General features: G+C 42.1%; 3 protein-coding genes across 4 annotated transcripts in view; 1 reads left to right on the top strand and 2 right to left on the bottom strand.

Annotated features, from left to right (window-relative positions):
* Positions 1 to 9: 9 nt before the first annotated feature.
* LOC117142754 (low molecular weight phosphotyrosine protein phosphatase 2) lies at positions 10 to 953 on the bottom strand. The gene is made up of 3 exons (XM_033306935.1): positions 728 to 953; positions 302 to 654; positions 10 to 120 (listed from the first exon to the last, which is right to left on the bottom strand). The coding sequence occupies exons 1-3, from the start codon at positions 771 to 773 to the stop codon at positions 25 to 27; spliced, it is 495 nt and encodes a 164-aa protein (XP_033162826.1). The 5' UTR covers positions 774 to 953; the 3' UTR covers positions 10 to 24.
* A 3,108-nt stretch (positions 954 to 4,061) lies between these two features.
* The window catches only part of LOC117144791, a 49,386-nt gene continuing 41,775 nt past the window's right edge, over positions 4,062 to 11,672 (top strand). The window contains exons 1-2 of one of the 2 annotated variants that reach the window (XR_004459659.1): positions 4,062 to 4,657; positions 10,651 to 10,669. The gene's annotated coding sequence lies outside the window, so the exon portion shown is untranslated. The remainder of the gene's footprint in view (positions 4,658 to 10,650; positions 10,670 to 11,672) is intronic. The other variant, XR_004459660.1, reaches the window with a different exon arrangement.
* On the bottom strand, positions 6,350 to 7,108 carry LOC117144795 (ubiquitin-conjugating enzyme E2 G1). Its single transcript, XM_033310171.1, has 2 exons — positions 7,009 to 7,108; positions 6,350 to 6,947 (listed from the first exon to the last, which is right to left on the bottom strand). Exon 2 carries the CDS (start codon positions 6,936 to 6,938, stop codon positions 6,432 to 6,434), a length of 507 nt encoding a protein of 168 aa, XP_033166062.1. The 5' UTR covers positions 6,939 to 6,947; positions 7,009 to 7,108; the 3' UTR covers positions 6,350 to 6,431.

The following is an 11,672-nucleotide window of genomic DNA, read 5'->3' as shown; positions in this document are numbered from 1 at the left end:
CCTTGGGCGGTGTCGGGGGCTTATCTACATTATCTGCTTTAAACGCGCTTGTTTCAGGAAATTCTTGCACGCTATGCTGCACTGCCGGTAAATTTGTTCAAATGGCGCTTCACCAATGTCCTGGCATAAAAAAAGGTTAATTTTATTAAAATATATTCTATTTAAAAATATATACACAATGCAAAATAAAATTAAAAAATATAAAAAACCATATTGACAATATTTCAGAATTTTAACTTTCCTTTTTCTAGGAAAACGAATTTTTTAAAACGATAGTAACACATAGTACCTATCTACTCACATAATAGGGATCCTCAATGATGCGTTCATCTGGTTTCAGGCCAAAATTCCCCAAAATCAGCAACTTGGCAGTGGCGCCTTTGGGAGCCATGCGCCTCAGGGCGGCCAGGTTGCTGAGATCCATGCCGAAGATGTAGTCGAATTCGAAGAAGTCCTCCGGAGCTAGAACTCTCGCCTTGCCATGGTAGTTGATGTTGTGTCTGGCCAGGACATTGAGAGCCCGCTCATCCGGTCGGCGACCGGAGTGCCAATCCTCGATCCCGGCGCTCTCCACGTGCCACTCCCCCTGCAGTCCCGCCCTCGCGACCACGTCACGCATCACAGCCTCGGCAATTGGGGAGCGGCAAAGGTTGCCTGGGTGGGCAGTTCATTTGCATAGTGATTAACAAAAGTGTCCAGGATTAGTTTTTAATACGGGAATACGCACCCACACAGACCATCAGCACACTGCTCTTCTGCGATCTCTTGCCCATTTTCAGTATTTTGGGATTGGTCTTTTGATTTACGTAAGCACTTAAACTCTGCGGTGAATTTAATAAAACTTGGTTGTTGCAGTAAAGTAAATATGGGCGTGGCTGGGTACAAAAGTGTTCGAAAAACGTGCGAAGCAGAAATATGTACACTAATATCTGAACAAAACTGACATGTTAGGCATTAAATAATAAGTTTTGAGTTTGATTTAATTGTCCTATAATTTTCGAATACTCATTTACTTACTTAAAAGGTTGATTTCGAAATCTGTACCTTAATTTTGAAATGTTCTTTTAAAACTTTTAGCTATTAAAAAGGTAGGGAAATGAACAGAATCATTGACTTTAAATATTGTTAAATCATTGTTAAAACATGTCTAAAAAGGGATTATTTAGTATCTTTACTTTAAAGCTTAAAATGAAATTACAAAATATTATTAAGAGACTATATATAGATAGTTGGTTAGTTTCAATTTACAAATTTTTAATAAGAGAAACAGTTTCGAGGCAAAATAAAGGAGATAAGATATATTAAGTGACAGCCCAAAAAATGCTCAAAATTCCGTAAACACCTATGAGATATAAACAATCTACGGATTAGCCTGCACCTTCTTTCAGAGTTCCTCCTTTGTCAAGTGGTTTCCTGCTGGAGATCACACCTCTGGCACTTCCACTTCCGGCTGACTGGTGCAGACTCCACAACCACGTGCACATCCTGTTTATACCCGAAAAACTCGGACTAAAAACTGCGCTGAAAGCAACTTTAACTATTAGCATTTAATTAAAGTTCATTTGCCGGGCGACAGACGAGGTCATTTCCACCCACTTCAGTTCGTTGGGGAGGAGGACCTTTGCCCCGAGGAACAGAGAAGTGATGAGCTCTGGCTCTGGAATTCAACCAGGATCCAGGTAGTTGGGTTTTGGGTTTGGGTTTGCTTTGGCCATGAATATGCAAGCTGCAGCTGGTGCTCAAAGGACAGGCAGGTCCTGGTCGCAAAATGTGTAATGACTGTCGAGGAGATGAGGTCTCGGGTGCGGGTGTGAACTTAAAGCGGATGACCAGCTCGCCGGCAGAGAAATAAAGTTGCCTTTCAAAATAAATTCGTTTTGAGTTTTATGCAAATTGTATACAACCAACAACAACATCAAAGGGGGCGGGGGGCAAACAAAGGCCAGACAAAATGCATGGCACAAACTTTGCCAACTTGGCTGGCTGCAATTGTAGTTTGTGATGTGGATGTGGATGTTGCTCTTCCCGGTGGTTGGGGTTGGGGTTTGGGCTGGGACAGCTTTGATGGCATCAAAGTGAGCTTGTCGTTGTGCAGACAAATGTTACGTACTCTCGTCACACTCTTACGTATGCAAATGTCCCTTGCCATTGCCGGCGCAATGCTGCAGTGCGTCCTCCACAATTGACAATTGTTGAAAATGCAAATGGAAATGGAAATGCCAAGACATGTGCCCAACAGCCACACCAGCAATTCATACATATGCCATGGATAATGGAGGTGTGTTGGGGGTGGCATCATGGGTCGCATTGAGGTAAAGACAAATGCAAAGGCGTTGTCTCTACTATCATCATCCGGCGACGACATCTCCTCAGATAAGATAAACGATGGCAAAGTCAACAGCAACAACTGGTTGGCTACGGAATGCACTGCGAGAAAATGCAATGATGCTACATACACCTGGCATGAATTTAAACTAATGAGTTTGTTGAAAAGCCTCACATGAATTTTCTGTATTGTGTTGTATTATGAAATGAAATATATAAATACAAATAGTTCAATAGAATTTTATTATATATTAATGTTTTTATTATTACTTTTTGATACAGATACTTGATATTTCTCCCAGTGCATGTGGGAGAGGTCAGTGTAAACAAGTAAATACGACATTCGTAGCCCACCGCAGGCCGAAATAAATTCTCAAGTGCAAATGAGGTAAATGACAAGAGGTACGAAGCCAGCATAACCTCTGACCTGCCACCGCCCACTGTGCCGAGCATTTGACAGTCGAGAGCAAACATGTCCAAGATGAACATCCATTTTGCATTTGGCAAATGAAAAGCGGGAAAGCTACAACTGACGTACATACTAGTTGGCAGACAGCTTGTCTATGCAGCAGGCCATCTCCATCCAATCCATCTGGGCCTGCAAATGTATCTGTATCTGTATCTGCTATCCAGTATCTGGCACTCGTATCTGCCTTTTGCAGCTTCATCAAATATTTAGCGCCAGGCAGGCGGCTCCATCTCGAGGGAACTGGAAGGAGGGACAAATAAGCGCATTCATTGTGTTCGTTCAGTGTAAATACGAAACGGATGTAGCACTGCTTGGAAAATAACAACTTTGTAAATTTAACTTACCTAACTCGACTAGTTTGGTACTGTGGAGATAAAGAAAAATGCAAAATGTATTGGGATAACAAAAAACTACTTAGCTATTTGAAAATTTCTTGTATGGATAAAATGCTTATAAATTTATATAAAAAATTAAGACTTTTGATCATAATTCCTACTTCTTTTATATCCATTAATACAAAAATCTAAACATTTTTCTGATTTGTTTTGATATCATACTCCATTAATTAGAATATTTCAGAGTTGGAATATTGGAATAGTTATAATTGTCATTGGAATTCAGATTATTCCAGTTATTGGAAAATTCTTTATATAGAATATGAAATTTCTGAATTCCTGGGATTGTTTTATGTGCAGCTTCTTTTTGGTAATTTAATCGATTTTTATCACTTTCCCGCGGGCAATCGCTTGTTTTGTTAGTTTTCCTTGAGTACTTCTTTTCCGCTGCACTTAATAGCATCGTTCTAAAATGTGAAAAGGGGAAAAGTTTGCGAGCTGTCCAATCACTAATGAATTAAACAAACGTTGAGGGCATCGACGTTATTCCTCGTTGAAAGACAAATTTAATAAACCACCCACACCTACGAAAAAACCACCGAAACGCAATATACCCCTGCAGCAGATGCTAAATGGAGAGCAGTCCGAACTACCCTGGTAAAAATGCAAATTGGGGGTGTGGGGCAATGCCAACGACCAGCCAAAAAGCCGGCAACAACAAACGCCCGCGCTGTACCACGCCGGCAACATGTTGCGTGTTGCTGCCGAGCGAGCAACATTGCAATGTTTGCACTCGCGTGTGTTGGTTTGTGTGTGCGTGTTGTTTATCTCGCTGCCACTTGAAATGTTGCCAAGAAGCCGGCCAGCAACATTAGCAGCATTTCGAAAACTTGTTTTCAACGTAGTTGGGTTTAGTTTACTTTGAGACGGCGACGCAGGTGGACGTGTCCGAGTGCGAACGAAAGAGAGCGATAAACGCGAGCGGACCGCGTTATAAAATAATACAAAAAAAAAACAACAAGAGCTCAGTTCATTTCAGTGTTTGTCTTTAGTTTTATGGCGCACGCTGCGCGTCAGGTAGTTTTTCAGTTGTATATATGTACGTATGTACATACAAGCATATATATCTATAATGTTTTTTGTGATTCGTCTCGCGGCAATGTTTTATGGCTGACAAAACCATCGAGCGTGTAAAGGTTTTGCACTAACCGTACGACAAAAAAGAAAAAAGAAGAAGAAGTGATGTACATTCTACGAGTAGATGTAAAGTGCTAGTGTTTACCCTTTTTGCCGGGATTACTCATCATCGCATCGGCGCATCATCGACACCATCATTATCATTCGCTTACAAACGGGCAACTTTACGAAATCCCAAAAAAGAAACCAGTATCGCTGTGCCCAAGTATCTGCAAGATACGTGAGGCAGTCCAGACCACATATTGGAATTTACTTAACACGTATGCAACACGCACCCATACCAGTTAACATCGAGCGGGACCCATTGGATTTTGGAACCAAAAACTACAGGGTAGGTAAAATCGCTTGTAATCGGGGTTTCTTCTCGGGAAAAACAAGAGACGCGAAGCAAACACTCTCACACACTTGACCAGCTGCGTTTTTCCACCCTCGCCATAAAACCTAATGATTCCGAACTACCTGTTTTTGGATTGACCCTGGTTTTCCCATTAGCCGCCAGAGGAGATTTCACTGCACCAGCATACCATATACCATATAGTCCATAATATCGGAAAGCTGTGCGGCTATTTATAAATCTAGATACCCTGCGTTTTGGGGCCCAGGCTCAAATCCGGTTTTCCATACCCATATATCCCCCAGCCCAGCCCAGCCATCAATTCAATTTCTACTGGCTGAGTGAGTTTTTAACTCTCCGAAGAATCTCCATCTCCAGGTCGAGCATCTTCTTCGCTGTAGATTTCTGAAGAGAGCTGGTTTCTGCGGGCCGTTTTCTTTTCCCTCGCTTTGTTTTCTTTCGTTTCGTTTTCGTTTTTTACTATTTGCCGATCGTCGTGATGATCATGATGCTGTGCCTTATTGCCGCCAAGATTTTTTCCACTTTTTTTGCTTTTTTTTTAGTTCTTTTGGTGTTTTTGTTTTTTGCCGATTGAAGGTGCATGGCCTTATTTACCCAGTTTCCAAATCGCTCACCGATTTCTGCTTATTCTGTTTTGGGCTTTGTTTTGAGGTATTCGCTGAATCACACGGGGATCATTTGAATCTTTTAGCCAGACAGTCGCTGTGTGGAATTGGGATTGGGATTTCATTTGAGAGTCGCACCCAGTCCGTGGCGAATAAGCCAGTATCCCGCTCCGGAATTGACTCACGGCCAAACAATGCGACATGCGGCGAAGTGCTGTGGGGCCACGCTGGCTTGGGCTAAAGAGAAAAAATCAAAATGCAAAACTTGTTGCTAATAAACAACAATTACAACAACAGCAAAAACAAGTTCAGCTAACCACAAAAATGCTGGCAGCTAAACTCTAGACTCGTTGCCCAGGAGCTCCGCACTGGAGCTCCACTACACTCCACTCACCAAAACAAGTCGGTGTATGGAGCCATTTTCTGATGTGGCTGCTGTCACACTACTGGCCATTCGCCACCAGCAACAGCAGCAGCAACACCAACAACCAAACAGCAGCAGCAACACCAAGAGCAACAGCAACATTGGCAATTTGTTGTTGCTGCACTGGAAAAAGGGTGCTCTAGGAACGGGCATAAAGTTAACATTTTAAGTGCTAATCCAAATGAGTAATATTTTATATTTTAAACATGGTATTCCAAATCAGACCACAAATTGGTCATTGTATTGACAAAGAAGTGTATTCAAGTGAAAAGAAGTGCTGATCCCCTTCGCTGGAATTTGGCTCAGTGCATGTGTAAATTTTTGTCGCCATGTGAAGACCATAAAAAAGCGGCCAAGTGGCCAGCTGCCTCAGCTTTCCTCTGGAAGCCACAGAGCAACCACAGAGAACGGCCATAACTGTGTCAGTGTGCAACTAGAAGAGGTCTAAGCCTATTAAGCACACTGGCTTAAGATCGGCCTATGCCAGGAGGTAATACCCGTAGCTCCGAAAGCGATTAAGTGTAATTAATGCCGACAGGTGTCGCTGAATTGGCGCATGCTCAAAGAGATTGCAATGCCCTAATTGGAGCCTCCAATTAGGAGATATTCTCCCCACCTTCGACACTTCAAAGTGCGAGATTTCCACTAGTTGGTCTCTTTATTCACGTGATTAGCATGTGTGCCGTTTCTGATCATCATGTCACTGCCCAGTCTACCCGGTCTACTCCACCTCCTCCTGACTCCGGCGGACGGACCTGGTGACCTTGCGCTTGAACTCCGCATAATTCTCGCGGTACTCCTTGGCCGCATCCACATTGGCGGCCGACTCATCATTGGGATCGGTGAGCATGGAGATCACGGAAAGAAGGATCGTCTCCACGGTGTGGACCGGTAGCCAGCGCTCCTCGGCCTTCTCGTAGCCCCACTTATCGTCACCCGGCTCGTGGAGGATCGAGATGCAAACGTCGCCGGCCTTGTCGATATTGGGATGCCAGATTTCGGTGATGAACTTCATCTTGGGCGGGCGCAGTGGGTACTCCTTCGGGAAGATCAGGTGTGCCTTGAAGACGCCGCCCTCGTACAGCGTATCCGGGGGACCGATGATCACCACCTCCCATTTGAAGATGTCCGAGTCGCTGACCAGACCGGCGGAGAAGCCCTCGACGGGATGGCGTTGTAACTCGGAGAGCTGGCGATTGAGCAGTAGCGATGCTTGCAGTTCGGACATGTCACTGGACTGGGGGGAATAGCCACCATCTGTGGGTTAAGCCATTAAGTACAATCACATATGTACTTACTGGAATTTTGTTCAATTATTTCGAGTCACTTTCTGGTTTACTTCTACGGTGGCTGAACTACGCTCAATGCGACCTGTCAGCTTGCCGAGAGAAAACTCATGCTGCGACTACTTCGATCTATAATCACGATCATGGTTTATCATGGTATAAACAATGTAAGTTCTTAGCTATAACTGAAAGGGATTCCTTAGACATTTCTAAGATAAAAAGCCTAAGAGCCACAAAAGATCAATTCCTTTTGGAATGTCTGGCTGCAATCCCTTTGAATGGCATTGTATAGAAACTATCTCCATAGAAATCTTGAAAGCAACTTGAAAGTTTCCATTATAAGCTCTTTTGGAATGGGTCCAAGGAAAGTCCGAGTCCCTCTTTCCTTTCATTTCCCAGCACTTTCCTGCAATTACTTGGCCGTTGCTAATGCTACTGGTGCCACTCAATTTTCCTTTAATGTTTTCTTTGCCCGTGCTGGCTGAATGGAAATTATGATGGCCGCCACATTGTAGCCGCTTGGTTTTGGCCTTTCGTAATTGTGCACAAATGTTGGCCCAGAGCTTTTTTCTTTTTTTTTTTTGCTGGCCTGCAACTTCGACCACGACATGTGGCTGCCCCATCGACTGCTTTTTTTTTGCCAATTGCATACGACTCCGGCATTTGGAAATCCGCAACTTTAGCTGACTATCCGACTATCTGGGCAACTGAAATTATGTTGCCGCAAATGTGTGAATCGTTAATGTCTCGATGCTGCCAGCTGGGGCATTTTGTGGTCTTGGTCTCTTGCCACTGCCGGTTTTTCAAGTTTTCCATGCAGCGCAGAGTTTTCGCACACAAATTCCTTTCCTATTTTTTCCGAAGCATTATTATTGTTGTAATAACATTTACTTAGCATCGGTGCAAAACGCAACAATAAAATCATGTGCAGTTCCTTTAGGAAAACGCAGTTGGACTCGAAATTTGCTAAATTATCCAGCACATGCCAAATGGAAAGGGGGGCGGAGGTTTTAAAACATGTTTGGCCAGAACACAGACACATAACACCGACAGCTGCTGCTCGGCCGGTTCCTCCAGCTCTTTCCATATCTCCATATTCATCCGACTCTGCCCATTTAAGTGCCACATGTCGTAGACGGTCTTCTTTGCTTCTTGTAGATCCCGCAGGGAAAGCGATATGACAGCGAGAGCCGGGAAACTCACACGTGCCACAGCGAAACTCGATTTTCCATTCTCTACACTCGAGCGAAAAACGCCCACCACAATTTAGATTAGTTGGCGCTGGGAAATTGAGTGCTAAGCATCTCATCAGATAATCAAATTAAATTAATAGTTGAATAAATGTCAATCTGAGATTGGTTTATCTGAGTCACATTGTTGCAAAAAACGATTGTTTAAATTATGACTGATATATTTATCATATTCATTAGAAGGCAAAATTATAATTGATATGCAAATTGCTACTTTATTTATTGTCTATTTAATTAACCATAAATTGGCATTTATACATATTTTCTAAAGAGGTGACAATAAAGTTTTTATGAAGATGAATAAGGTTTCAAATGTATATGTATATGTGTAAACATCACATTTGTGATGTTTTATAATATTTACTTTGGAAACTGCCTTTCTCATTGAATGTATTTTTAAAATGATTTTTGCTACACATTTTTTCCCAGTGAATATAGGACGTGACATAACTATATATGGTAGTGGTCTGTAGAAGATTTCTAGGTAAAGGTTTTTAAAAGGACATGTGTGCTATCTGTGGCAAGAGCACTGAATAAGGAATGATCGCTAATGTTACAAACCCACCCCCAATTGATTTCTGTGTAGGAAAAGTGTCGAGCTCGTGCTCATTGCTAAAGTGATAAAGTGACTTCGCCTCGGCGGCTTTTCCGCCGTTTTCGGCTGACTTTGTTGAATTGATTTCCAATATTCATTAAGACGCCCACACGCAAACACCACGAGTTCGTTGCCATGGCATTTGATTGGAAAGTTGGACGGGGGATGTCCATTAAAATGGGGGTGTCTAAGTTCATCTGTTCAGTTTGTTTTCTTTTTTTTTTAAGGGCGTGGTGGCGGTTGCATGTGACAATTGCATTTCCGGCATCACCAGCATACTTCCACTCCTCAACATTCTCTGAAACTCCCTCCCATTGCTCAAACAATTTTGGGCTTCCAGAGTTCTTTTTTTTTTTGGGTTTGGCCCGCAGCACCTGCTCTCTCCTGGCTGCGTGCCTCAAATTGCTGGCTCATGTTGCGTCCATCAAACAGCTGACGGCGTCGATCAATTGAAATGGCTTTTTCCCCGTTTTCCCATCGCCCTATAATGTTGCATGTGATGACTTCCTGGATCTAATGACGGGGCAACCTGCTGATGAATTGTCTCTCAAGTTGATCATAAAATATATTAATAGCTGCTTCAGCAGACAAGCAATATCATAAAATAGGCAGCCACAATAGATTATTTACAATCTCTTTTATTTGTCATTAACATATCAATAAAAATACATTTTAAATTAAAGTTTAAAAGAAGTACCTTGAGTGTGATTTTAACTAAGACTACATTCTAATTAAAATAAACTCCTCGAAGCTTAAGGACTTGATTTAAGCCTGCAGCAAGACACGTTTAAATGAATACAAATGTGCACCATAAAAACATGTCATTGAGCCACATAGCCAAGCAGTGCAAAAACATCACCTCTCTCTGCGATTCTCATAAATCCAAGTTAAGTGAGTGACCAACTGGATTTTAGTGCTTTATTGGCGCTCTGAGTTATGCACTCCCATTTTTGTTGCCCTCGGCACACAATTTCCAATTGCATGCAGAAATATGAGGAGGAATTGCTTTGCTCGGAATACTGGCCATTATATTGTTCCGCATAGAGGGAGCAAAACAATGCTTAAAAGAGAACTCAATAAATTGCAGAAAAGCGAAAAGTGGAAAGAACGCAAAATAAACAAGAAAAAACGAAAATAAATAGAAAGAAAAACAAGCTTTCCACTTGCAGTTTTAATGCGTTCTGTGCGTTGTTCCTCGTTTTATAATTGAGTTGGCAGTTGCAGCCAAAGTTGGAGTTGCAGCCGTGCACTCATCGCCACCCGAAACCCATCCACATTTTCCCACCCAACCGAAGGATGGCCCCTTTTTCCCGGTTTTCCCCTTGGATGTGGGATGTTGGCACCGGGATTCGGGCACGTTGGTGCTCGTTCGTGTGCACTGAATGCGAAAAACTTCTGCACACTTTTCGACCGAAACGCGATATTATATAATGCATATTTCTCATATTTTTATTATTATTATTATTTTCACAACACTCGGCCCAGTCCGGGGACTTACCTTTGTGCGCTGCATTGAAATTGAGGCACAAACTCAAACCGAAACCATTATGCTCGGGGATCTGGTGCACTGCTGCCAGACAAAAACCGCCATCCTTGCGGTGGGTTTCCGTAATGAGCGTTTCCGTCAAAGCCTTTTCCTCGTTCATACACTTGGCGAAAATGGGTGTGAAATCATTTCGGTGTGCGATTTAATCGTGTCACCATATACTATTAATTTATATTCCACATAGATTGTAGATATACATTCTTGATATTTATATTTTCTAGCTTAGTTTCTATATCTAATTGTTTCTTTTATTTTACTTTCAGACTTTTGCCTGATATTACGGTGAGTTTTAAAAAATCCCTAAGCTATTAAAATATGTTATAGACCTATTTCGAGTGCATTAGTCAATCGTGCCGCATTTAAAAGGGCATTTTCTTTCCATCACCACATGCCGGGCTTTAAACTGGATTGCCACTATATAATTGCTCAATTTCTTGCTTCATTAACGGGTTTTTTCTTTTGCATTTGGTCAGTAATTTGTCGGACCCACTGATAGATCACTCAGGAAGCCAGAAACTCTTAATTTGTCCGAACATAAACATTTGCCCCATGCTTACATACAAACATATATAATTTTCTTATAACCAAATAAGAACGCATAAAGTGTGAAGTGTGAAAAGCGTTATGCGTACGACTGTTACACAACTCACTCACTTATGAGCAAAAGTGTGCTACTGGGGCCTGAAATCGGGAAATCTGTGGAGCCCCTTCTGCCAGATGAACCGTTAGACAGTGCCGATGGCGCCCAACAAAGTTCATTTACTCCGCCAAGAAAATTCAATGGAAAGCAAGGGGAAAAAGAGTTGAAAAAGTCCGAGCAACATTATTTGTAGTTTTTATTTCTTTTATATTTTTTGTATTCGTACTCATCTTTTTTTTTTTGTTTTTGCTAGACCATTACGTTTTTAAAAGCTTTGCTTTTGCTGGTCGCCAGTTCTGCTTTTCCGTGTGACGAGGGGGGTGGGGGGCTAGACTAGGGCTAAAAGCGGAAAAAAAATCCAAGCTTGGCCTGAAAAAGTGCTTATTAAATTTAATGACAGCACGTTTGCTTGCGAAAAGCGATTCGACGTTTTTGTTTTTTTTTTTTGTTGACTTTTTTTAATTTGGCTTTTTCCAACCTTTTGGTTATATAGCTTTTTTGAGTAGTTTTTTATTTCGCATTTGGTTTATTGGGGGCTGTGGCTCATTGAGAGCACTGTGGCCATAACAGCACAGTCTTTAAGTTTAATTATGTGGCTGGGGTCTTCTTGGCCCGAACTCCATAAAAGGGTCATAATAGTTATAC

This window comes from Drosophila mauritiana, chromosome 3R, assembly GCF_004382145.1.
Source record: "Drosophila mauritiana strain mau12 chromosome 3R, ASM438214v1, whole genome shotgun sequence".
In the NCBI taxonomy this organism is placed as follows: domain Eukaryota; kingdom Metazoa; phylum Arthropoda; class Insecta; order Diptera; family Drosophilidae; genus Drosophila; species Drosophila mauritiana.
This window is presented reverse-complemented; position numbering and strand designations above follow the sequence as displayed.